The 26,646-nt window shown below is 39.7% G+C and overlaps 1 protein-coding gene and 1 pseudogene across 2 annotated transcripts in view; one reads left to right on the top strand and one right to left on the bottom strand.

Moving 5' to 3' along the window:
* Positions 1–26,646, top strand: part of LOC309666436 (olfactory receptor 2F1-like) — a 617,177-nt pseudogene that overhangs the window by 331,640 nt on the left and 258,891 nt on the right. The window lies entirely within an intron of this gene.
* Positions 6,311–26,646, bottom strand: part of LOC309666422 (olfactory receptor 6B1-like) — a 39,642-nt gene continuing 19,306 nt past the window's right edge. Inside the window, 3 exon segments of the mRNA XM_082473882.1 lie at positions 6,311–9,109; positions 9,111–9,840; positions 21,549–21,602. Coding sequence (XP_082330008.1) covers positions 8,876–9,109; positions 9,111–9,840; positions 21,549–21,602 — 1,018 coding nt within the window. The 3' untranslated portion in view covers positions 6,311–8,875.

The raw sequence follows: 26,646 nt of genomic DNA, 5'->3' as shown, positions 1-26,646 counted from the left end.
AATCTATAAAAATACTGAACCACTATGTTTTACACCTAAAACTAGTATAGTGAGCCAACTATACTTCAGTTTAAAAAAAGTTATATCTGCTCACATAAAGACTACATGATCTCACTGATACATGGAATCTAAAATAGCCAAATTCATAGAAGCAAAGAGTAGAATGGTGTTTGACAGGGCTGATGGAAGGAGCAAGGGGGATGATCAAAGTGTACAAAGTTTCAGTTATGCAAGAAAAATAAGTTCTGAAGATCTACTACAGAACAGAGTGCTTAGAGCTAACAATACTGCATTGTATACTTAAAATTCTTCTAATAGGATAGATCTATACTAAGTGCTCTTACTAAAAAATAACAATAATTAATAATAACAACAAAAAGGGGGTGGGAGGAAACATTGGGAGGTGATGGTTATTATGTCATGGCCTTGATGGTGGTGATATACTTACAGGTGTACACAGCCCCAGACGCATCAAGTTGAGTATATTAAATACACACAGCTTTTACATGTCAATTATACCTCAATAAAGCAATTTTTATAAAAGATACATCTGCTGGTGGTGTGGTTATTTGATGAGAATAAGAGAAAGGAAATAGGGCTACTGGTTGAAGGGATATGACAGTACATTCTTGTGAGAGATTTTGATGGCTTAGAGATGAATGATGGCAACAGTGATGAGGGGTATAGGCCATCAAGGAACATAGTAAGGGATGGACTGAAGTGGAGAGCAAGGAAAATGAGAACAAAGATAATAACTGGTAATAACTGGAGAAAATGAGTCAGTTTTATTTTTAAGAGTTACGACGATATTAAAGTGATTAATTTGAACATCCTGAGTTTTAGAAGCTGACACTACAGCTTCTCTCTCCACAAATCCAGTGTTTTTTTCTGCTCACCGACAGCAACAGCTTCCCATTTCTGTTTTTTGCAGCATGCTACATGCTCGCTGATGATTTAAAAAGCTACTAGATCTGCTGAGTAAGCATTATGATTGTAGCATCATCTAAAGCAAATACTCAGAGCCAGGTCTTTCTTGAGTCTGTTAGTAATAGCCACAGAATTGTGTACATCTTTAGGATTCTTCTCATAAGGAAACTTTTCAAGACATTTACAGTAGTATTAGAGAAATACCCTGTATAAACTTCTTAGTTCCTTTCCTTTTACTCAGAAGCACAAACTCTCCCTTAATTCAGTTCAGGTTAGATTAACACTGTTAATCAGGCATCAACTATATGCTAGGGGCCGTGTTAGACTCTAGGGAGACAAAGATGAATAAGACAAGTTCCTGTTCCTTTGATATCAGGAAAGAGAATGCAGGACAGCTGATCGTGCCTCAGACAGAAAGGGGAGGTAAGGTTCCTGAAAGAGGTGATACCTAAATTGAGTTAAAAGAATGAAAAAACAAAAACAACCCAATCACATAACTGGAGATGGCAGTATGTTTTAAGCTCAGGAAATAGCCTGAACAAAACAGGGATGCCTAAAATAGCATGTTGTGCTTATAAACTACAAGAAGTTTGAGACCAAAAGTGTCAGGTGGGAATATCTGACACTGATGCTGGAGAAGGAGGTGCCGAGGTGGGAAGCATGGGCAGGAACACAGCAGAGAGTTTTACGACCCAGCTAAGGACCTCGTCTTCGTAGGTGGTGAAGAGAAACAATGAAGTGTTTTAAAGAGGAGTGTGACAGGAGCACAGTAGCATTTTCATTTAGGGGGGAATTATTTTATCTTGGAAACAGGCAATACAGCATTTATTAAGCAGAAAAACAGTAGAAAATATGAGGTAAGTAAAAAAAGGAAAAGGAGGACCAGAGGCAGGAGGACGAGACACAAAAATCTTGCAGTGCATCCACTCCTAGACAAACACTTCTTCTATTTTGCATCTGTATCTCTAGATTTTTTTCTTTTTAGATTATTATTGTCCACATGGCCTCAGCCCACCATGGGGACATTTCAGTGTCTCAGACTAATCATGAATCAAAAGAGAAACACTCCAAATGTCAAATATGTTTTATGTAGAGTTATAATAACTGCTTTAGTATGCTCTCAGTTCTGAGCCCTACCGTTACCATGACAACCTTCACAGCAAAAGGCAAGGTTGATGAAGTTGTTCTGATCTAGAAGCTTTGCCTCGCTATTTGATGCTTTAGATTTTTTAATACCAAATAAACCACATCCTTTGTGCATACTCTGTTATACATTAGAAACATTAATTTACCTAAATTTCATATTTCAATATAATTTGTTTACCCTATGTATACACTTATGGGGTCATAACCAGCCCAATCCACAGAGGCTTCTGGGCCTCAGAAGAATCTGTCAATAAACAAAAGGGAAAAAGGAAAATCATACTTTGTCATTCATTGTTATTCTGCCTTGGTGTAATAGCACTAGTACAGAATGTAGGAAGCAGGTTAAAGAAATAGCTGCCTAGTTCTCTCAAACTATATTGGGCTATTAAACCTTCATTTGATTAATATTTGACCCATCTACTCTCATCTCTGCAGCCTGAAAATTATTAATGCTTCCTCCTTTTATCTCTTTTCATAAAAGTATACATATGCCATATATTCATGTATTTTATGAGATCACACTGTACATCATTTTTGTAATTGCTTATTTGCAAACTATTTTTTACCCAATAGTATACTACGAGCCACTTGCCATGTCATTTTTTTTAGCTACAATATTTTCCATCACAAGGACATTTTTCTCTATCCAACTATATTTTTTAACATGCTGGGGTTTTCTTTATTCATTTTTTTCTATTATAAACAACATTGCAATGAGCATCTCCTTAATTATTCCCACATGTATGCATTTCCTTAGTATAAATGTCTAAATTGAAATTACTATACTACAAGTTTTACTTTACTCCGAGCATTATTAGCCTTCTCCACATAACATGCCACTCTAATTCTCACTACAAGCGGCTAAACTCAGTATGTGTTTTGCCTATAAAACTTTGTCCCAAACAGAAATAAAAATAATCCTTTACTGAACACTTACTCTGTGCTGAACACTAAATTAATTACTTTACCTGTATTCACTTATCTTCAAACCAATGCAGTGGGGTAGGTACAGTTATTAGCCTCATTTTACAAATGAGGAAACTGAGGCACAGAAAGATTAAACTTGCCCAAGTGTACACAGCAGGAACTAGTTTCAAAGTAGGTAGTGTGGCCCCAGAACCTGTGCTTTTCAGTCACTGCACTTTATTTGTCATGACTGGCTACTTCTCATCATTCAGGCTTTGTGTAAAATGTTACCTCCTCATAGGTCTTCCTAGACCACTGTTACTAAAGTATTCCATCATCAAAAAGTCTACAAATAATAAATACTGGAGAGGGTGTGAAGAAAAAGGAACCCTCCTACACTGTTAGTGGGAATGTAAATTGGTGCAGCCACTATGGAGAACAGTATGGAGGTTTCTTAAAAAACTAAAAATAGAGCTACCATACAATCCAGCAATTCCACTCATGGGTATATACCTGGAGAAAACCATAGTTCAAAAAGACACATGCACCCCAGTGCTCACTGCAGCACTATCTACAAGAGCCAAGACATGGAAACAATCTAAATGTCTATCAACAGATGAATGGGTAAAGAAAATGTGGTATATATACACGATGGAATATTACTCAGCCATAAGAAAGAATGAAATAATGCCATTTGCAGCAACATGGATGGACCTAGAGATTATCATACTAAGTGAAGTAAGTCAGACAGAGAAAGACAAATATCATATGATGCTGCTTATATGTGGAATCTAAAAAAAATGATACAAATGAACTTATATGCAAAATAGAACAGACCCACAGACATAGAAAACAAACTTATGGTTACCAAAGGGGAAAGGAAGGGTGGGAGATAAATTAGGAGTTTGGGATTAACACATACGCACTACTATACATAAAATAGATAACCAACAAGGACCTACTGTATAGCACAGGGAACTATACTCAATATTTTATAATAATCTATAATGGAAAATAATCTGAAAAAAAAGATATATATGTATGTATAACTGAATCACTTTTCTGTACACCTGAAACTAACACAACATTGTAAATCAATAACACTTCAATAAAAGAATAAAATAAAATAAAGTATTTCCTAGCCACATGCTATTATCATGTTGCTTATTTACCACTTGCCCTTGCCTCGCCCCACTGCCCCACATCTAGTCTCCAACAAATAAATAATGAACATGTGCCAACATTCATTTAACCTGTTAGTAAGAAGCAAGAAGACAAAATAAATTGTCCCAACAGCATTAAGGAACAGAACTTTACACAGTCAGCCAGGAAAGGAATACCAACATAAGATTACTGAATTAGATATAAGCCTGGTGAACTTTTCACAGCCCAATAAACTAAATCAACTTTGGTTCAACTTTTCTAAAGAGGCTGAAGAATTATAACATCTTGTCAATGTCTGCAGGTTAACTGATAACTATATAGGGCTTTAAATTCTGCACCTTTGTCTGTTGTAAATTGTTGGTCAAATGTACGGCAACATTCCCCAAGAAAGCTCCATTAGTATCAAACAGGCTTATTAAAAAAGGCTTTGGCATAATATCAAAAAGTCAAGAAATTGTCATTCTGCCTTTTTTCCAAGTTTGAAAATATTTTTAAAAAAAAGAACAAGAGCTCTATTCTTCCTATACAGAGAGGATTGCTTATTGGCTTGTCATCTTGGACCTGGAGCTCAATGTAGCACCCATGAGAATTGGGTTGTCTCCATTTAGCAATAGAGGGGAGTGATGGGGGAGGATTTTTTTGGTAAGCATGAGCATCTTAGAAAGTTTATCTTAGGAAATAAGGTATATGGGGGTTCTAGGCAACCAAAATGGAGTAACGTAGTGGGCATTTGCAGTTCTGAGCAGCCAAACTCAAACTGCTCCCTTGTCTTGATAACAAAAAGATTTCTTTTTGTTATCAAGGCAGATTTCTTTTTGTTATCAAGACAGATTTCTTCTGTCTGGAATGATCTTTGCCTAGTTAGTCACATGTCTTGCTCCTTCAGCTTCTTCACATATTTGCTCCAATGTCATTTCCTCAGTGAGGATTTTCTGGAACCTCGTATTTAAAATTTCAGATCTTGGGCTTCCCTGGTGGCGCAGTGGTTAAGAGTCTGCTTGCCAATGCAGGGGACACAGGTTCGAGCCCTGGTCCGGGAGGATCCCACATGCCGCAGAGTGGCTAGGCCCGTGCGCCACAACTACTGAGCCTGTGCTCTAGAGCCCGTGACCCACAACTACTGAGGACCGCGCACCTGGAGCCCATGCTCCGCTACGGGAGAGGCCACCACAGTGAGAAGCCTGTGCACCACAACAAAGACCCAACACAGCCAAAAATAAATAAATAAAATTTCAAATCTTGGTGGGGGGCTGGTGGTGGGATGAATTGGGAGATTGGGATTGACATATATACGCTAATATGTATAAAATAGATAAAATTTCAATGGCCCACAATTTTTACTTAATGTATTACATGAAATTTTCCCCATGACAATAAATATCCTTCTACAATATGAAACAAAAAAATAAAATAAAGTAAAATTTCAAATCTCCACCAGCACTTTCCAGTACTCTTCCATACACTGTTTTCCCCAAAGCACTATTGCCACCTGAACTGGTATACATATTTGTTTCCTAGGGCTACTGTTGTTACAGTATTAACTAATTTGTTAATTAATTAAAACTAATTTGTTAATTACAACAAACTTGATAGCTTAAAATCACAGATTCATTTTCTTACAATGATGGCGGTCAGAGGTCCAAAATCTGGTGCCTCCTTTGAAAGTTCTAGGGCAGAATCTTTCCCTGCCTTTTCCAGTTGCTGGCGGCTCCAAGCATTCCTTGGTTTACGGCATCATAACTCCAGTCTCTGCCTCCATCTATCTTCACATGGCCTTTCCCTCAGTCTTCTCCCCTTCTCTCTCTTAGAGGAACATGTCATTGGATTTAGGGCCCACCCAGATAATCCAGGATGATCTTATTTGGATATCTTTAATTTAATTACATTTCAAAGACGCTTTTTTCCAAATAAATTCATAATCACAAGTTCCAAGTTGAGGATGTGGACATATATTTTGGGAACCACCATCCAACCCACTACATTATGTATGTATGTATATATGTATTATAAATGTACAAATATATTGTCTGCTATCTGTTCCTACCTACGAGGGTGACAAGTTTTTGTGTTTTGTTATTGTTATATCCCTATCACTTGTGCCTAGTACATAGTAGATACTCAATAAATACTAGTTGAATGAGCTAATTAATATAGTCCCCTTAAAAATATACTGCATGTATGAGTAATATTTTTTTATTTGATGAAGCTTCTTATAAGCTTGGTTGATTATATCTAAATCCTGAGGGATTAGTCTCAGGGTAAACGGCTAAAACTGACTACCAGAGTTTATATTATGGTTACCTAAACCCACGCAGGCTGGGTCAAAACTTGTCACTTGCTTTATGCATCTCACCTTACAAATAGCTCTCTTCTGTGTGCATTTATCCATTACACTGCTATTAAACATCTTCTCTCTGCTGAGGCTGATTCCCATATTGGTCTGATCTGTACCGTCTACTTTTCGGAGGCCATGCATTTAGATATTCTTCTCACAAAGAGGTCAAGGCTACATTTTGCTGATTCCCATCTGCTCTTTGAAACACAATAGAATTTATGAAGAAATTCTACTTCCACGCTCTCTCTCATTCAGACACTTCTGAAAATAATAAAGAAACAAGCATCCCCTTCCATCGGGAGTCTCCCAGCTTATATACATGAAGCTCAGGCAGTGTGGACAGTTTCAGACAGGTCGAGGGCACAACCTTCCCCACCAGTTTCCTCATGTAAACCCTAACCAATCTTCAGCTTGCTTAGGTCTCACACTGGTCCAGATTTTTAACAATCAAGATCTTTTGCATCATGCCAGGTGATCTTCAAGACCACTGTGTAAAGGAAGCAGAGTAAACATTATTATTCCTATTTTACACGTGAGGAATCTGGTTCAGAGAGTTTAGATGGTTTGCTCCAGCTCACATGACAAAAATATATCTGGGACTAAAACTCAGATTGTCAGCAACCAGTTGGTTGTTTACACCCCTCATTTACTGATTCCTGCTGAAGATGTCTTTGCCTGTTTTTCCGTGTACACATTTCAGAGCCCTATATGACTTTACTGTTATGTTTTGATTTATCTGAATTATCTCAAAAATAATCACTTATCTTTATATGTTTGGGTTTTAAATGGAAATACGTTTATAACCACTTTTTTGTGTATGAAGGGACCAAAATATGTTCTAGGAGCAAACATTGAATCATTTCCATTATGAGAATCATTTCCTTTTGTATCTTTATTCTCTAAAGAGGTTTGCATTTTACCTTTGTTTCTTTCTTTCCTGAGGAGTATACTTCATGTGTCCATTTTTATTTTATTAACAGTTCTCTAGATATAGTAATTGATGATTCCAACCACATCCCTGCACAATTGGCTTCCACACTAGGCTTGCTAAAGGAGCATGTTTTCTCTTTGGGGAGACCCCATGAGCTAAGAAAGGACCTAGGGCTTAGAGTTAGCAGATCTGGGTTTTGACCTCTGTTCCCCACTGTCTGTGATTATTCATTATTTACTTCCTTCTGTTCTGGAAGTTTGTAAAATGCAGCAAAGAGCCCACCTAATGCCTCTTACTTCAAAAGAAAGAGAAAACATTCTTGAAAGTATTGTTTGTGAAAGAGGATGCAAATTATAAAAGCCATTCTATTTTAAACTGCTCTAATGGAAGACTTAAATTCCTACTGACATCAGCATGTTACATTGAATACAACTTAAAGTATAGCTCCCTTTGCCATTGTCAGAACTACGAATCAAGAGTGGGCATATCCATGTGCCCTTCTGCAGGTGTGTGGGTTCATTTTATGAAAAAGGTAAGGCGTACATGGGTAGGGTGTCAGATAAACAAGTAGGAGAGTTGAGAGACACTGTGGTATAGGACGAAAATCTGTCAATTCCTAAGACTGGGCTAGTGATTTGTATATGAGGTGAGGGAGTGAGCCCAGAGGAAGTAAAAGAAAACTGAAGAGGAATGAGGGAACACTGAGATCAGAAGAAAAGAGGACTGTGAGGGCAAGCTTCCTTTAGCAAATAATATACGAGATGATATTTATTTATTTATCAGCTATTATGTGCTCATCCACTAGAGGATACAAATAAACATACTGTGACATCTAGGAGGCAAATAAGAAATTCAACACAAAACAACTCAATAAGTTATATAAGAAGACAAAATATCATTGAAAAAGGTACAGTTCACTTACGGATAACAGAAAGCACTCCAGCTGTTTGAAGCAGAAAGGTACTTAATACAGGGAAATGGGTGCTTACAAAAAGTGCTGAAAGGCGTAGAGGAACAGTCTCTAGTCTCTGCCACCAAGATTGACTCCTGGCATAATATCCAGAATGGACTGTTAAAGCAGCTGCTACCTCTGTCTCAGTCAGGAAACTGAGAAGTCAGGAAGCTGTCACCAAATCTGTTTCCCCCAAGTGTTTAATGCTTGCTAGATAAAACAGCTAATTCATATGCTGCCATCTCTCTCTCCCACTTAACTCAGGAATTTACTCACAGTCTTAGAAACCCCATTTTGGATCAGAGCCAAAGAGAATTCTCTATTCAAGGGGTATGCCCTTAGAACACAGACTGATGCAGACCTCAGGACACAGCCAAGAGCCCGTGGTTAATGTGGATGTGGTGAGGTCACATTAACGTGAGTAATATCCAGGTGAGGCATTAAAGGAGAAAGGATGGAGGACGGAATAGCAGGCACCAAATCAAATTACTTCTTTCGAATCAATTGTAACAGACTAGACAGATCGGATGGCCTGGCAATAAGCCAGTTTCTTCAGAGCCTCTCTGACCTCTCGGTTCCTTAGACAATAAATGAAAGGGTTAAGCGCAGGGGTAACAGTGGCATAGAAGATGGAAATAACTTTGTTCATGTTGAAGGCATGAATGGCTCGGGACCAGACATACATGAAAACAGTAGCTGAACAGAAGATGGTGACCACCACGAGGTGGGAGGCACAAGTAGAAAGAAAACGCCTTCTGCTTTCCTGTGGGCATGCGTAGGATGGTGGCCAGAATGCATCCATAGGACAGGACAGTGAGAGACAGGGGCAAGAGGAAGATGGCCAGTGCCAGGACAAAGTCCACCGATTCAGCTGTGGACATGTCTGTGCAGGAGAGGTTAAGTACTGGAGAGATATCACAGAAGAAATGATTGATGACATTGGGGCCACAGAAGCTGAGGCAAGAGATGAAGTAGATCTTAGCCAAGGAGATGCCAAAGCCATTGGTCCAGGAACCAAGAGGCAGGAGGAAGCAGAGCCCATGGCTCATAATGGTGGGGTAGCGCAGCGGGCGGCAGATGGCCACATAACAGCCGTAGGCCACGGCAGCCAGGAGCACACATTCTGTGCACGTGAGTGCAATGAAGAAGTAAAGTTGTATCATACGGTGCGTGAAGGAGATGCTGCTGCTCACGGACCAAAAACTAAACAGCACCGTGGGTACAGTGACAGAGAGGTACCAGGTCTCCAAAAAGGACAGCTTGGCCAGGAAGAAGTACACGGGCTTGTGCAGCGGCCGGTTCTGCTGCACCAACAGGATGATGATCACGATTTCAGCCACTGTCAGAACACAGGCCATGAGGAACATGAGGAACACTGTTGCACGCACAGCCCAGTTCCCAGGGAACGCCACCAGAATGAACCTGGTGACCCATGTCTGGTTCTCCACTTCCATATTGGAGACACAGGGCTTAACTCTCCTGGGGGAAAAAAATCACTCGGTCAGACTTCCATCTTTTGCCTTCTCTGACTAGTAATAACAGTAACAGATATCATGTTTTAATAGTATACTATAGGCTAGATCATACACTGGGTACATTATGCACATAATGTAATTTGATTCTCACACAGCCTCTTTATACATGTTATTATACCCATCTTAGTAATGAAGAAACTGAGCTTTGGAAAGGTATTAAGTTACTTAACCACATTCCCACTGGCAGCAGGGCAGGAATCACATTCAAGTCCAAGTCTAAACAACATGCTCTATCTAATATCCTACACGGCCCTTCACAACCACACCCAAATTAAACAGTATCAAACCGCCATGTTCCATGTTACCATTGCCAATTCTAAAGGATACACCTGGCTTTCTTGGCCTTTCATCCACCCAGAGCTCTGGAAATTCTACCTTTACAATTCATTTATCCCTCACATACCAATACTTTTTTCCCTCTACAATCCACGGAGATAGAGTGAAGCCTGTCATATTCTGTGAGGTGCATGAGAAGGTGAGATGAGGAGAGTTCAGCTTTTCAGTATTAAAAACCTGGACCTCGGGCTTCCCTGGTGGCGCAGTGGTTGAGAATCTGCCTGCCAATGCAGGGGACACGGGTTCGAGCCCTGGTCTGGGAAGATCCCACATGCCACGGAGCAACTAAGCCCGTGAGCCACAACTACTGAGCCTGCGCGTCTGGAGCCTGTGCTCCGCAACAAGAGAGGCCGCGATAGTGAGAGGCCAGCACGCCGCGATGAAGAGTGGCCCCTGCTTGCCGCAACTAGAGAAAGCCCGTGCACAGAAACGAAGACCCAACACAGCCAAAAATATAAATAAATAAATAAATAAATAAATTTTAAAAAAGTGAAATTCTTTAAAAAAAAACCTGGACCTCAGTCAAGTACCAGGTTTGCCCATAGATTGCTATTTGAACCTTGAAATCTTATCCTCTCTGAAACCCAATTTCCTCTTCTGCAAATGTGAATATTAATATTTATTTAGCTTATGTCAATGTGGATAAAAACCCAAATGAAATAATGTAAATAAAATTTTATATAAACTCCAAATGACAGTAAGTGTGAAAGGGCTCTTACCCCATGTTAGGGCATTAAAAGGTAGGGATGGACTAATAGTAGTGAGGAGAGTAACTGCTATGGGCCAAGCAGAATGGTGAGCATACCTGAGCTTCCTCTTGGGGAGATTTAAGTCCTTGGGGGTAGAGGTGAGAGTCTCTCGGAGGAGATTTTTTATAAAATAAGCAAACAAAAAGAAATACATAATAAAATATGAGACATTTTCTACAAAGGTTAAAAAACTGAACATGATACTCATGTGACTGGGGAAGGTCTCTCTGATCTCTGGGGAGGTAACATTTAGAGAGAGAAGGATGCCAGGGCCCCAGCCCATTGAAGAGTGAGGTGGGAGAGAGCTGCACTGAGATGAGGCCAGTGCTGTGCTGTGATGGATGGGGGAGGGAGCACAGGAATAGGTGGGAAAGGTGGGCAGGGCCAGCATATGCAAGACGCCATAGGTCATAACAGGGGATCCGAACAGTGGTCTAAAGAATGAGAGAGATAGCTCCAAGATGGCGGAGGAGTAAGACATGGAGATCACCTTCCTCCCCACAAATACATCAAAAATACATCTACATGTGGAACAACTCCTACAGAACACCTACTGAACGCTGGCAGAAGACCTCAAATTTCCCAAAAGGCAAGCAACTCCCCACGTACCTGGGCAGGGCAAAAGAAAAAAGGAAAAATAGAGACAAAAGAATAGGAACGGGACCTGCACTAGTGGGAGGGAGCTGTGAAGGAGGAAAGGTTTCCACACACTAGGAAGCCCCTTCACTGGCAGAGATGGGGGGTGGGCAGGGGGGAAGCTTCAGAGCCACGGAGGAGAGCACAGCCACAGGGGTGCAGAGGGCAAAGCAGAGAGATTCCCACACAGAGGATCAGTGCCGACCAGCACTCACCAGCCCAAGAGGATTGTATGCTCACCTGCCAGGGCAGGAGGGGGCTGGGAGCTGAGGCTCAGGCGTCGGAGGTCAGATCCCAGGGAGAGGACTAGGGTTGGTTGGGTGAACACAGCCTAGTGCGCCACAGCTAGCTGGGAGGGAGTCCGGGAAAATGTCTGGAACTGCCTAAGAGGCAAGAGACCATTGTTTCGGGGTGCACAAGGAGAGGGGATTCAGAACACTGCCTAAACGAGCTCCAGAGACGGGCGTGAGCCGTGGCTATCAGCATGGACACCAGAGATGGGCATGAAACGCTAAGGCTGCTGCTGCAGCCACCAAGAAGCCTGTGTGCAAGCACAGGTCACTATCCACACCTCCCCTCCGGGGAGCCTGTGCAGTCCACCACTGCCAGAGTCCCGTGATCCAGGGACAACTTCCCCGCACGGCGCGCCTCAGGCTGTTGCAACAGCACGCTGGCCTTTGTCACTGCAGGTTCATCCTGCATTCTTTTTTTTTTTTTTTTTTTTTTTTTTTATAAATTTATTTATTTATTTATTTTTGGCTGTGTTGGGTCTTCGTTTCTGTGTGAGGGCTTTCTCCAGTTCTGGCAAGCGGGGGCCACTCTTCATCGCGGTGCGCGGGCCTCTCACCATCGCGGCCCCTCCCGTTGCGGAGCACAGGCTCCAGACGCGCAGGCTCAGTAGTTGTGGCTCACGGGCCCAGCCGCTCTGCGGCATGTGGGATCTTCCCAGACCAGGGCTCGAACCCATGTGCCCGGCATTGGCAGGCAGATTCTCAACCACTGCGCCACCAGGGAAGCCCCCATCCTGCATTCTTTACCCCTCCCTCCCCCGGCCTGAGTGAGCCAGAGCCCCCTAATCAGGTGCTACTTTAACCCATACTGTCTGGGCGGGAACAGACGCCCTCAGGCAAGCTACACGCAGAGGCGGGGCCAAATCCAAAGCTGAACCCCCGGAGCTGTGAGAACAAAGAAGAGAAAGGGAAATCTCTCCTAGCAGCCTCAGGAGCAGTGGATTAAGTCTCCACAGTCAACTTGATGCACCCTGCATCTGTGGAATACCTGAATAGACAATGAATCATCCCAAAATTGACGTGGTGGACTTTGGGAGCAACTGTAGACTTGGGGTTTGCTTTCTGCATCTAAATTGTTTCTGGTTTTATGTCTATCTTAGTTTAGTATTTAGAGTTTATTATCCCTATTACCACTGGTAGATTTGTTTATTGATTTTGCTGTTCTCTTCCTTTTTTTATATATATATATTTTTTTTTTCCTTTTTCTCCTTTCGTGAGTGTGTATGTGTATGCTTCTTTGTGTGATTTTGTCTCTACAGCTCTGCTTTTACCATTTGTCCTGGGTTCTGTTTGTCAGTTTTTATTTTTTTAGTATAGTTTTTAGCGCTTATTATCATTGGTAGATTTGTTTTTGGGTTGGTTGCTCTCTCCTTTTTTTTTTAATTACTTTTTTATTTTTAATAATACTTTTTTAAAAAAAAATTTTCTTTTCTTTCTTTCTTTCTTTTTTTTCTCCCTTTTCTTCTGAGCCGCGGAGCTGACAGAGTCTTGGTGCTCCAGCCGGGTGTCAGGCCTGAGCCTGTGAGGTGGGAGAGCCAAGTTCAGGACATTGGTCCACCAGAGACCGCCCGGCCCCAAGTAATATCAAACAGCAAAAGCTCTCTCAGAGATCTCCAACTCAGCACGAAGACCCAGCTCCACTCAACGACCAGCAAGCTACAGTACAGGGCACCCTATGCCAAACAACTAGCAAGACAGGAACATGAACCAACCCATTAGCAGAGAGGCTGCCTAAAATCATACTAAGTTTATGGACACCACAAAACACACAATTGGACGCAGTCCTGCCCACCAGAAAGACAAGTTCCAGCCTCATCCACCAGAACACAGGCACAAGTCCCCTCAACCAGGAAGCCTACACAACCCATTGAACCAAGCTTACCCACTGGGGGCAAACACCAAAAACAACGGAAACTATGAACCTGCAGCCTGCAGAAAGGAGACCCCAAACACAGTAAGTTAAGCAAAATGAGAAGACAGAGAAATACACAGCAGATGAAGGAGCAAGGTAAAAGCCCACCAGACCAAACAAATGAAGAGGAAATAGGCAGTCTACCTGAAAAAGAATTCAGAATAATGATAGTAAAGAGGATCCAAAATCTTGGAAATAGAATGGAAAAAATACAAGAAACGTTTAACAAGGACCTAGAAGAACTAAAGAGCAAACAAACAATGATGAACAACACAATAAATGAAATTAAAAATTTTCTAGAAGGAATAAATAGCAGAAAAACTGAGTGGAAGAATGGATAATTGACCTAGAAGATAAAATAGTGGAAATAACTACTGCAGAGCAGAATAAAAAAAAAAAAAATGAAAAGAATTGAGGACAGTCTCAGAGACTTCTGAGACAACATTAAACGCACCAACATTCGAATTATAGGGGTCCCAGAAGACGAAGATAAAAAGAAAGGGACTGAGAAAATATTTGAAGAGATTACAGTTGAAAACGTCCCTAATATGGGAAAGGAAATAATCAATCAAGTCCAGGAAGCACAGAGAGTCCCATACAGGATAAATCCAAGGAGAAACACACGAAGACACATATTAATCAAGCTATCAAAAATAAAATACAAAGAAGAAATATTAAAAGCAACAAGGGAAAAGCAACAAATAACATACAAGGGAATCCCCATAAGGTTAACAGCTGATCTTTCAGCAGAAACTCTGCAAGCCAGAAGGGAGTGGCAGGACATATTTCAAGTTATGAAAAGGAAAAACCTACAACCAAGATTACTCTACCCAGCAAGGATCTCATTCAGATTCGACAGAGAAATTAAAACCTTTACAGACAAGCAAAAGATATGACAATTCAGCACCACCAAACCAGCTTTACAACAAATGCTAAAGGAACTTCTCTAGGCAGGAAACACAAGAGAAGAAAAACCTACAATAACAAACCCAAAACAATGAAGAAAATGGTAATAGGAGCACACATATTGATAACTACCTTAAATGTAAATGGATTAAATGCTCCAACCAAAAGACACAGACTGGCTGAATGGATACACAAACAAGACCCATATATATGATATCTACAAGAGACCTACTTCAGACCTAGGGATACATACAGACTGAAAGTGAGGGGATGGAAAAAGATATTCCATGCAAATGGAAAACAAAAGAAAGCTGGAGTAGCAATTCTCACATCAGACAAAGTAGACTTTAAAATAAAGACTAGGGGCTTCCCTGGTGGCGCAGTGGTTGAGAATCTGCCTGCTAATGCAGGGGACACGGGTTCGAGCCGTGGTCTGGGAAGATCCCACATGCCATGGAGCAACTAGGCCTGTGAGCCACAACTACTGAGCCTGCGCGTCTGGAGCCTGTGCTCCGCAACAAGAGAGGCCACGATAGTGAGAGGCCCGCACACCGCGATGAAGAGTGGCCCCAGCTTGCCGCAACTAGAAAAAGCCCTAGCACAGAAACGAACACCCAACATAGCAATCAATCAATCAATAAAACTTTAAAAAAAAAAGAAAAAAGAAAATAAAGACTATTACAAGAGACAAAGAAGGACACTACATAATGATCAAGGGATCAATCCAAGAGGAAGATATAACAATTGTAAATATTTATTCACCCAACATAGGAGCACTTCAATACTTAAGGCTAATGCTAACAGCCATAAAAGGGGAAATCAACAGTAACACAATCATAGTAGGGGACTTTAACACCCCACTTTCACCAATGGATAGATTATCCAAAATGAAAATAAATAAGGAAACACAAGCTTTAAATGATACATTAAACAAGATGGACTTGATATTTATAGGACATTCTATACAAAAACAACAGAATACACTTTCTTCTCAAGTGCTCATGGAACATTATCCAGGATAGATCATATCTTGGGTCACAAATCAAGCCTTTCTTTAAGAAAACTGAAATCGTATCAAGTATCTTTTGTGACCACAATGCTATGAAAATACATATCAATTACAGGAAAAAAATCTGTAAAAAATACAAACACATGGAGGGTAAACAATACAATACTAAATAACCAAGAGATCACTGAAGAAATCAAAGAGGAAATCAAAAAATACATAGAAACAAATGACAATGAAAACACGATGACCCAAAACCTATGGGAGGCAGCAAAAGCAGTTCTAAGAGGGAAGTTTATAGCAATACAACCGTACCACAAGAAACAAGAAACATCTCAAAAAACAACCGAACCTTACACTTAAAGCAGTTAGAGAAAGAAGAACAAACCCCAAAGTTAGCAGAAGGAAAGAAATAATAAAGATCAGATCAGAAATAAATTAAAAAGAAATGAAGAAACAATAGCTAAGGTCAATAAAACAAAAAACTGGTTCTTTAAGAAGATAAGGAAAATTGATAAACCACTAGCCAGACTCATCACAAAAAAAAGCGAGAAGACTCAAATCAACAGAATTAGAAATGAAAAAGGAGAAGTAACAACTGACACTGCAGAAATACAAAGGACCATGAGAGATTACTACAAGCAACTATATGCCAATAAAATGGACAACCTGGAAGAAATGGACACATTCTTAGAAAAGGACAACCTCGTGAGACTGAACCAGGAAGAAATAGAAAATATAAACAGACCAATCACAAGCCCTGAAATTGAAACTGTGATTAAAAATCTTCCAACAAACAAAAGCCCAGGACCAGATGGCTTCACAGGCAAATTCTATCACACATTTAGAGAAGAGCTAATACCTATCCTTCTCAAACTCCTCCCAAATATAGAAGAGGGAGGAACCCTCCCAAACTCATTCTACAAGGCCACCATCACCCTGATACCAAAACCAGACAAAGATGTCACAAAGAAAGAAAACTACAGGCCAATATCACTGATGAACATAGATGCAAAAATCCTCAACAAAATACTAGCAAACAGAATCCAACAGCACATTAAAAGGATCATACACCATGATCAAGTGGGGTTTATTCCAGGAATGCAAGGATTCTTCAATATATGCAAATCAATCAATGTGATACACCATATTAGCCAACTGAAGGAGAAAAACCATATGATCATCTCAATAGATGGAGAAAAAGCTTTCAACAAAATTCAACACCCATTTATGATAAAACCTCTCCACAGGTAGGCACAGAGGGAACTTATCTCAACATAATAAAGGCCATATATGACAAACCCACAGCCAACATTGTTCTCAATGGTGAAAAATTGAAACCATTTCCAAGATCAGGAATAAGAACAAGGTTGCCCACTCTCACCACTATTATTCAAAATAGTTTTGGAAGTTTTAGCCAGAGCAATCAGAGAAGAAGAAGAAATAAAAGGAATCCAAATCGGAAAAGAAGAAGTAAAGCTGTCACTGTTTGCAGATAACATGATACTATACATAGAGAATCCCAAACATGCTACCAGAAAACTACTAGAGCTCATCAATGAATTTGGTAAAGTAGCAGGATACAAAATTAATGCACAGAAATCTCTTGCATTCCTATACATTAATGATGAAAAGTCTGAAAGTGAAATTAAGGGAACACTCCCATTTACCATTCCAACAAAAAGAATAAAATACCTAGGAATAAATCTACCGGAGGAGACAAAAGACCTGTATGCAGAAAACTATAAGACACTGATGAAAGAAGTGAAAGATGATACAAACAGATGGAGAGATAGACCATGTTCTTGGATTGGAAGAATCAGCATTGTGAAAATGACTCTACTACCCAAAGCAATCTACAGATTCAATGCAATCCCTATCAAACTACCAATGGCATTTCTCACAGAACTAGAACAAAAAATTTCACAATCTGTATGGAAACACAAAAGGCCCCGAATAGCCAAAGCAATCTTGAGAAAGAAAAACGGAGCTGGAGGAATCAGGCTCCCTGACTTCAGACTATACTACAAAGCTACAGTAATCAAGACAGTATGGTACTAGCACAAAAACAGAAATATAGATCAATGGAACAGGATAGAAAGCCCAGAGATAAACCCACACACATATGGTCACCTTATCTTTGATAAAGGAGGAAAGAACATACAATGGAGAAAAGACAGCCTCTTCAGTAAGTGGTGCTGGGAAAACTGGAAATCTACAAGTAAAAGAATGAAATTAGAACACTCCCTAACACCATGCACAAAAATAAACTCAAAATGGATTAAAGACCTAAATGTAAGGCCAGACACTATAAAACTCTTAGAGGAAAACATAGGTAGGACACTCTATTACATAAATCACAGCAAGATCCTTTTTGACCCATCTCCTAGAGAAATGGAAATAAAAACACAAATAAACAAAGGGGACCTAATGAAACTTAAAAGCTTTTGCACAGCAAAGGAAACCATAAACAAGATGAAAAGACAACCCTCAGAATGGGAGAAAATATTTGCAAATGAAGCAACTGACAAAGGATTAGTCTCCAAAATATACAGGCAGCTCATGCAGCTCAGTATCACAAAAACAAACAACTCCATCCGAAAATTGGCAGAAGATCTAAATAGACATTTCTCCAAAGAAGATATACAGATCGCCAACAAACACATGAAAGGATGCTCAACATCACTAATCATTAGAGAAATGCAAATGAAAACTACAATGAGGTATCACCTCACACTGGTCAGAATGGCCATCATCAAAAAATCTACAAACAATAAATGCTGGAGAGGGTGTGGAGAAAAGGGAACCCTCTTGCACTGTTGGTGGGAATGTAAAGTCATACAGCCACTATGGAGAACAGTATGGAGGTTCCCTAAAAAACTAAAAATAGAACTACCATATGACCCAGCAATCCCACTCCTGGGCATATACCCTGAGAAAACCATAATTCAAAAAGAGTCATGTACCACAATGTTCATTGCATCTCTATTTACAGTTGCCAGGACATGGAAGCAACCTAAGTGTCCATCGACAGATGAATGGATAACGAAGGTGTGGCCCATATACACAATGGAATATTACTCGGCCATAAAAAGAAATGAAATTGAGTTATTTGTAGTGAGGTGGATGGATCTAGAGTCTGTCACACAGGGTGAAGTAAATCAGAAAGAGAAAAACAAATACCGTATGCTAACCCATATATATGGAATCTAAAAAAAAAGTGGTTCTGAAGAACCTAGGGGCAGGACAGGAATAAAGACACAGACGTAGAGAATGGACTTGAGGACATGGGGAGGGGGAAGGGTAAGCTGGGACGAAGTGAGAGAGTGGCATGGACTTATATATATGACCAAATGTAAAACAGATAGCTAGTGGGAAGCAGCCGCATAACACAGTGAGATCAGCTCGGTGCTTTGTGACCACCTAGAGGGGTGGGGTAGGGAGGGTGGGAGGGAGACGCAAGAGGGAGGGGATATGGGGATGTATGTATATGTATAGCTGATTCACTTTGTTATAAAGCAGAAACTAACACACCATTGTAAAGCAATTATGCTCCAATAAAGGTGTTAAAGAAAATACAATGAGAAGCAAGTGAAAGGATTCAAGCTGAACAGGGGTACGGAAGGATTCATGCTTGGAAAGATAACTTTGTCATTGCAGAAGATTCTAGGGAGGCAAGAGTGGGAGTTGTGAGACTGTTGGAGGGTGCTTGGGGAAGGCGACAGTAACCTTGAAAGCAGTGGTTTCAGGGAAGTGAGTGCACTGCAGATCCATTTTAGAAGCATCTTTAATGGTAGCTGATGGATTAAATATGGGAGGTAAGAGAAGAGAGAAATCAAGGAGGAATCTCAGGTATACGGCTTATTATATGGAAGTGTGCCATTTACTATGATGGGGAAAACTTGGGATGTTTATGGACATTTCCTCAGAGTTGAAGAGATGGCAATGGGCACGTATTTGGTAGGGTTTTGTTTTGACGAGTTTTAACATGAAGCCTGAACAATCAGTCCAGAATATTCTCTAATAATAATTTATCAATTATTGCTAGGTGCTGGGAAATTTGCTAAGTATTTTTTGAATATCCCATTTAATCTACAAAACAAACCAGTGAGGTATTGTTACTCTGATTTCACAGAGGACACTGTAGTTTAGACTGATTAAGTAACATTTCCAAGTTTCAGAGTGATGAAATCAGAATTACAGTGAAACCATGGTGTGTCTGACTACAAAGGCATAGCCTCAACCACTAGGCTGTCTCATGTACAGATAAGGAATACCAGATTTTGCCCTCGACACCTTTTTTATATTTAAAATTTCTGATAACTTTAGGAAATGTTCTCTAACTGTACTGAAATTTCATTATAGGCACAGGCTATTAGAGATGAGCTCAAAGTTTAAGAAATGTGACACAGATACGTATTTAGTCACACATATAAAACAGCAATGAACATAGAAATGCCTGGTAAATGTATCAGAGAAGAGATAATCATTAGATTGAATCTTAAAATATAAGTAAGTGAGAGGATGAGGCATTTTAGGCAGATGAATCAGAGTGAACAAAGGCATAGAGGTAGGCAATAGCCTGACATTTTCAGGGAAGCAACTCATTAAGATTTACTTGCTCTGTGAGTGGGCAAGTTAATGAATGAACAGAAAAGGAGAGAGAGAAAAGGGGGGACAGGAGAGCGAGAGAAAGGAGGTGGGGGAGAGAGAGAGAGAAGGAGAGAGAAAATAGTGTTAAGGACCAGATTATGGAGACCTTCATATGAAATACTATGAGATTTAAGAATTATCCTGTATTATAGACAATAAGTAATCATTGAACGTTTTTCAGCAGCTGATAACATCCTCACATTCCACCCTGGTTTTTGATGTGAGGGGGGGGTGGATTTGGATGCATCAGGGTTGCCAAGTCAGAGATTAAGACACTAGTTGGAATACACCCTCATACTTTACAGACACACTCTTAAAGACACACACACAAAAAAGAAAAATCACCCCAGTTACAATATTTGTTAAAGACAAACATATTTAGATATACCTGCTCATAAGTTATACAAGTAACTGCACTCCTAGAGGAAGCTCAACAAAAGACTCCCCTCTTTCTCATCAACTAAATGAAGAGTGCATAAGCACTAATTATTGCACACAAATAGGAGGAATTGACTATATGTGTTGTCAATGTATTATCTTACCATAAACTTTGTAGACCTTTTCACTCATAGTAGTTGCTACTCCACTACAGTGAACTCAAACTTGTTACCCCCTCATTTGAGATTTTTACCAATGATCTAGAATCAAACACCTTAGCTTTTACTCTCCGTTCTTGTGCCTGCTGTGTGTACTTTCTTTTAATTCTGTCTGGATTCTGCACAAGGATAGATTCCAAGTAATTAAGATTTGATAAAAATATAACCTCCTTCCCTGTCAAGACAACAGCAGTTTTTGTAGCCACCATCGCAAATGAATTGCCGGGAAAATGCAGCAGCCTGCAGTACATGGATGTCAGAAGGCATAATAGGAATATGTAGGTTGGGATCAGAATCGGATGTGCTTGTTTCTGACCCAACTTCAAGAGATGCCCCTCGAAAGTAGTAGAGGGAATGTGTTCTCTCTGCTCACTGCATATATGGCTGTACTTAGAGTTCAGAAGATGAGATTATCAGCCTGACTGATTGCTGGAGATTGAGGGTGGGTAGGAGGGAGAAGCACGATAACAGAATTAAAGTTTTGGATTTAAACATTGCCGTGCCATATGAACCTGAAACAGAGGTGCCTGTATCGTTAGAAAGTGATGTTCTGAGAGGGGACACTTACCTCGGCTCAGCAGCCTCTGAGGGGGTAGAATGTGGAAAGAAATTCTTCACTGATCTAAAATAGGAAGAAGTAGAAAAGAAAGGTTCAGGTATTGAATAGCTGTGAGGAACCCACTCTCTAAAACCTACAAAGTGTAAAAGGGCACAGATTACCCAACTGCTTCCAAACTGATCGCCAGGACTAGATGAGCGGTGAGCCCTGGGCGCCAGGACCACATCTGTGCCTGATGCGGCACCAAGATGACCATCCTAGCACCCTGGGGCCAGAGCACCCACTGCCTTCCTGGTGGAAGCTGCAGTGGTCTTAGGCACACCAAGCTGTGAAGATCCTTGGCTTCTGAGGGCTTTATATGGTTTCAAGACTTTGCCCTACATCTCTGCAAACACCCAAGAGAAAAGTACTTTGACAATGGCAGTTCAGGCCTCTCGTGGGAGCCATGAGAAATTTCTATTTGCCTATTGTACAGTCTTACTTATTTTATACAATATTAGTTCCACAGGGGAAAGAAATTCACTCATGGCTACATGTTTTGAGAAGAACCACATTTGAATTTATTCTTTGCTGAAACACGAAGAGAAGTAAAAGTACTACTTTTAAATCTATTTATAGATTTTCAATTATTATTCAGTCTTCAGTTGCTTGAAACAGGACAATCATATCAGCACTCCAGGGGAGATATTAATATCCAAAGTAAACATATTGCTAGACTTCAGTAAAACTTTAAATAAAAGTTTTTGTTTTAAATGCTTGTGCCATAATTGTGTGCTGAATAAATTTATCATGATGGGATCATTATTACTTTGTCAGCTGCCTTTGGGAACCATTTGACCAATACTTCATGTTCTGGGACAAAACTCTAGTTTACTAAAATCATTTCTCTGTAATCTGATGAACTCTTAAGTACCCTCACAGAAGGAAAAGCTGTCAAATTCACTGGGGTTTCATGAAATGATAAACGGAAATATTGGCAGTTATAAGCAATTCAGTCTGCCACATGTGTTTATGGTAATTAAGCAGCCTTTAACATAGTTTATCTTTTAGGGCTGAAGTATAAAAACCAAATTGCAACAAATAAAAATAAGGCACTTCTTTCAAATCCCTGACCCCTATTTATCTCAAAATCCTAGCAAACTCTGCCATCCCCCAAAATGTTTCATTTGATATCATCCACAATTTTCCAAAATGGATTTTAAATCTCTCATGATGTTGTGGTCACTAATGGAAAGACATGGCAGAGCGTCCACCAAACGATAACTGCACTAACCAGGCTCTGGTCACCGGTTGTGGGGGCAGTGTGCCAGGGAGGCTGAAAAGGCGGAGCGCACTCCTCCTCCAAAGGTAGGGAATGTCCGTCTAGTAATTCTATGAATTACTGTGTCTGTGAGCCTTTATACAGCATGCTTAGGGTCCGCATTTCATACAAATAATGCCAAATAGGTTGGAGATGTTCATCACATACAAACCGGCTATGTTCCATGACATGCTGACACTATCTTACCCTAGAATTCGGCTATACAGGCTTTTCTTGGAGCTGTTTTTTAATACCTTGTTGGCAGTTCCAGGTTGGAGAACTTTGCAGATCTCTGTCCAGGATATGTGGGAAGCATTAAGGAAACCCAGGGAACTCATTGTCTGTTGTGTTGTCCCTCAGGTCCTGAGGTCCCTTGGCTATGTTTTACTTTTTTTTCGGTGTGTTCTTGTATCTGTTCTGTTACGTCCGGATTTTTTAATTGTAAAGGACAGTTCACTTTTTTATTTCTAAGTGGTATTCCGGTATATGGATATTACCCTGTTTGTTATCTAGTCACCACTTGATGGACATTTGGTTCTGCTTGAGGCATGCTTTAGACCCTTACCCAGGACGTATATATCTCTTAGTCTTCACTTCCTGCAGAGCCTGAAGGTCACCCAGAAGCGAAATCCTTGGGCCTTCTCAGGCTTTTTCTAAGCATGACTCCAGCCTTGAGCATGCCTGAAGCCTTCTCAATTCCCTGGCATGTACCTGAGGTTTTAAAAGCCCTTATTCTCCTATATATATCCTTTTCCAGCCTCTTCCTTCCCAATCTTTTCAGTCCGGCTGTTGGCTGTCTCGACTGTTAACCCTAGTGTCAGGCTGCAATACTTCTGCCTTTAAATACTTTCTGCAAACGCCACATGGAAAGCCATCCCAGCCCTAAGAACACTGAGTCAGTGAAACAAAGGTAAGCCTTTATGTCAGCCCTTCAGGTAGCTGCCAGATAAGTTGAAACAACCAAAATTCTTTGACAATAAGGTCCAAATTGCTGTTTTTGACTAGCAACCTCCACCAGGAGTATAGACTGTCACATCCATGGCTGTCACCAATATGGGAGGTGAGAGGTAATAAGTGGGTAATTGAAATGCCCCAGCACTATTTTACCAAAATGCAGCAGTTTCAGTCTTTATTAGTCTTTCCCCTTTTTGTAGTCAGTTTTTTACTAGATTTCAGAGTTCTACAAAAGTTAATTCCAAAAGTTTTTGCCAGCTTATTTGCTGTTTTGAGGAGAAATAAAATCTTGAAATTCCCTATTCACCGTTTTCAGTAATGTTTACAGAAACATCATTACCTTAAATATGTATAGAATATAATTTATATTTATATATTTAATTAACCTACATATTTAAATGCATATATACACACACATACTTCGTATATTGTCTTTGCATCTTTCAACTTTGCCAAACTCCCTTATTAATTCCAAGACCTTTATTGTAGATTCTTGGAGGTTTTCTATGTAAATGATAATGTTGCCTAAAAATAAAAATGATTCTATTTGTTTCTTTCTAATTTGCATTCCTTTTATTTCTTTTTCTGGCCTTATCACTTTGGCCAGAATTTCCAGGTAAAGAAAAATGATGATCATGGACATCAGGTACTGTTCACAATCTCAAAGGGAAAATTATTCAGTTTTTCACCATTAAGTATGATGTTAGCTATGTTATTTGTATATAAACTTTATTAGGTTAAGAAGTTTCCTTCTATACCTAGTTTGTAAAGATTTTTATAACTAATGTTGAATTATATTAACTACTTTTTTGCGATCTATTGAGATGATAAATTGGTTTTCCCTTTTAGTCTGTTGATATACTGAAATATGTACCCTGATTTATTTAAGGATGCTGAACTAAACTAAAATATAAACTGTTATATTTTTGTAAATTACCAGATTTTATTTGGTAATATTTTTAGAATTCTGTGTGTCTGTTCATAAATGGTATTGGTCTGTGGTTTTCTTTTCTTGTAATGTCTTGGTTTGGTTCAGTGTGAGGGTAATACTGGCTTCATAAAATAACGTGGTGTTTACTCCTTTTCTATTTTCTGGAAGAGTTTGAACTAGTATATATAGTTTAATAGAATTCACTAGTGGAGCCTTCTGGGCCAGGGAATGTTTTTCATTGTACCTTCAATTTCTTTCACAGGTAGAAAATTTGCAGGTTACCTATTTCTTCTTCTGCAGGTTTTGGTACTTTTTGATTTTCTAGGATTTTATCTATTTCATCTAAATTCTTGAGATTATTGGTGTAAATCTATGGAAAATATAGTCTTAGTATTTTCTTGAACAAATTAATTTTTTGAAGTATAGTTGATAACAATGTTGTGTTAGTTTTTCTGATGTAGAGCAAAGTGAATATATATATATATATTTTTTTGTATTATTTTCCATTATGATTTATTACACAATATTGAATATAGTTCCCTGTACTATACAGTAGGACCTTGTTGTTTATCTATTTTATATATAGTAGTTTGCATCTGCTAAACCTAAACTCCCAATTTATCTCTCCCCAGCCCCATTTCCCCTTTGGTAACCCTAGGTTTGTTTTCTGTCTGTGGGTCTGTTTCTGTTCATGAATAAGTTCATTTGTGTCACATTTTAGATTCCACATGTAAGTGATATCACATGGTAATTGTCTTTTTCTTTCTGACTTACTTCACTTAGTACGATAATCTCTAGATCCATCCATGTTGCTGCAAATGACATTATTTCATTCTTTTTTATGACTGAGTAGTGTTCCATTGTATATACGTACCACATCTTCTTTATCCATTCATCTGTCAATGGACATTTAGGTTGCTTCCACGTCTTGGCTATTGTAAATAGTGCTGCTATGAACACTGGATGCATATATCTTCTTGAAATATAGTTTTCTTACGCCCAGGAGTGGGATTGCTAGATCATATGGTAACGTTATTTTTAGTTTTTTAAGGAACCTCCATACTATTCTCCATAGTGGTCATACCATTTACATTCCCACCAATATTGTGGGAGGGTTCCCTTTTCTCCACACCCTCTCCATTTATTGTTTGTAGACTTTTTGATGATGGCCATTCTGACTGGTGTGAGGTGATAATCTCATCGTAGTTTTGATTTGCATTTCTCTAATAATGGAGTATGAGCAGAGGTCTAGGGTATGATCACCAAAGTTGATGACTGAAGTGGGTCAGAGTACAAAACAATGGAAAGAAATAGAAAGTCAAATAACTGAGATGCCAGGATACTGAATGGATCTGCTGCATTGATGTAGAAATTTTCACATGTACAACAGAATTAGTAGTAAACCAGTGTAAAACAAGGAGGATGGATGGTAAGTGAAGAAAAAAAGAGGGGATGATGGTGCAACAGTCTGATAGCATATGCTTCAAAGGAATTGGAGTCATTTAGGGAAAAATAAAAAGAGCAATGGTCTGGAAGTGGCAGAGGATCAGGAAAAATACCCTCTTCACTTTCCTACTCAGTATTAGAGAAAATACAAGAGAAAATGTGTGTGCATTTGAGAGGACTGAGTGGAATCAGAGCTCTCAGTGAACAGTCGGCTTGACGTTCAAGTACGAAAGAGAAGAATACATTTTTAAAAAGCCATTCAGAATATAGAGCATTTTGCTGATAATGCAGCACAAGTTTCAGGGGACAACTGGGAATGACTGTGGTATCAGCGCAGATTAGTATTTTGGTCAGATATTTAGGGCAAATTGAGATAAAAGCCCAGATGATGAAGGACAAGCTGTAAACTGTGGACTTCCTGCCAAGCCTCAGATACACAGGGTTGTGAGGCATGAAAGAATTACTTGGGATAGTCT

This window comes from Balaenoptera physalus, assembly GCF_965194825.1.
Source record: "Balaenoptera physalus genome assembly, chromosome: 8".
Taxonomy (NCBI): domain Eukaryota; kingdom Metazoa; phylum Chordata; class Mammalia; order Artiodactyla; family Balaenopteridae; genus Balaenoptera; species Balaenoptera physalus.
The sequence above is the reverse complement of the archived record's forward strand: the minus strand, read 5'-3'. Positions and strand labels throughout refer to the sequence as shown.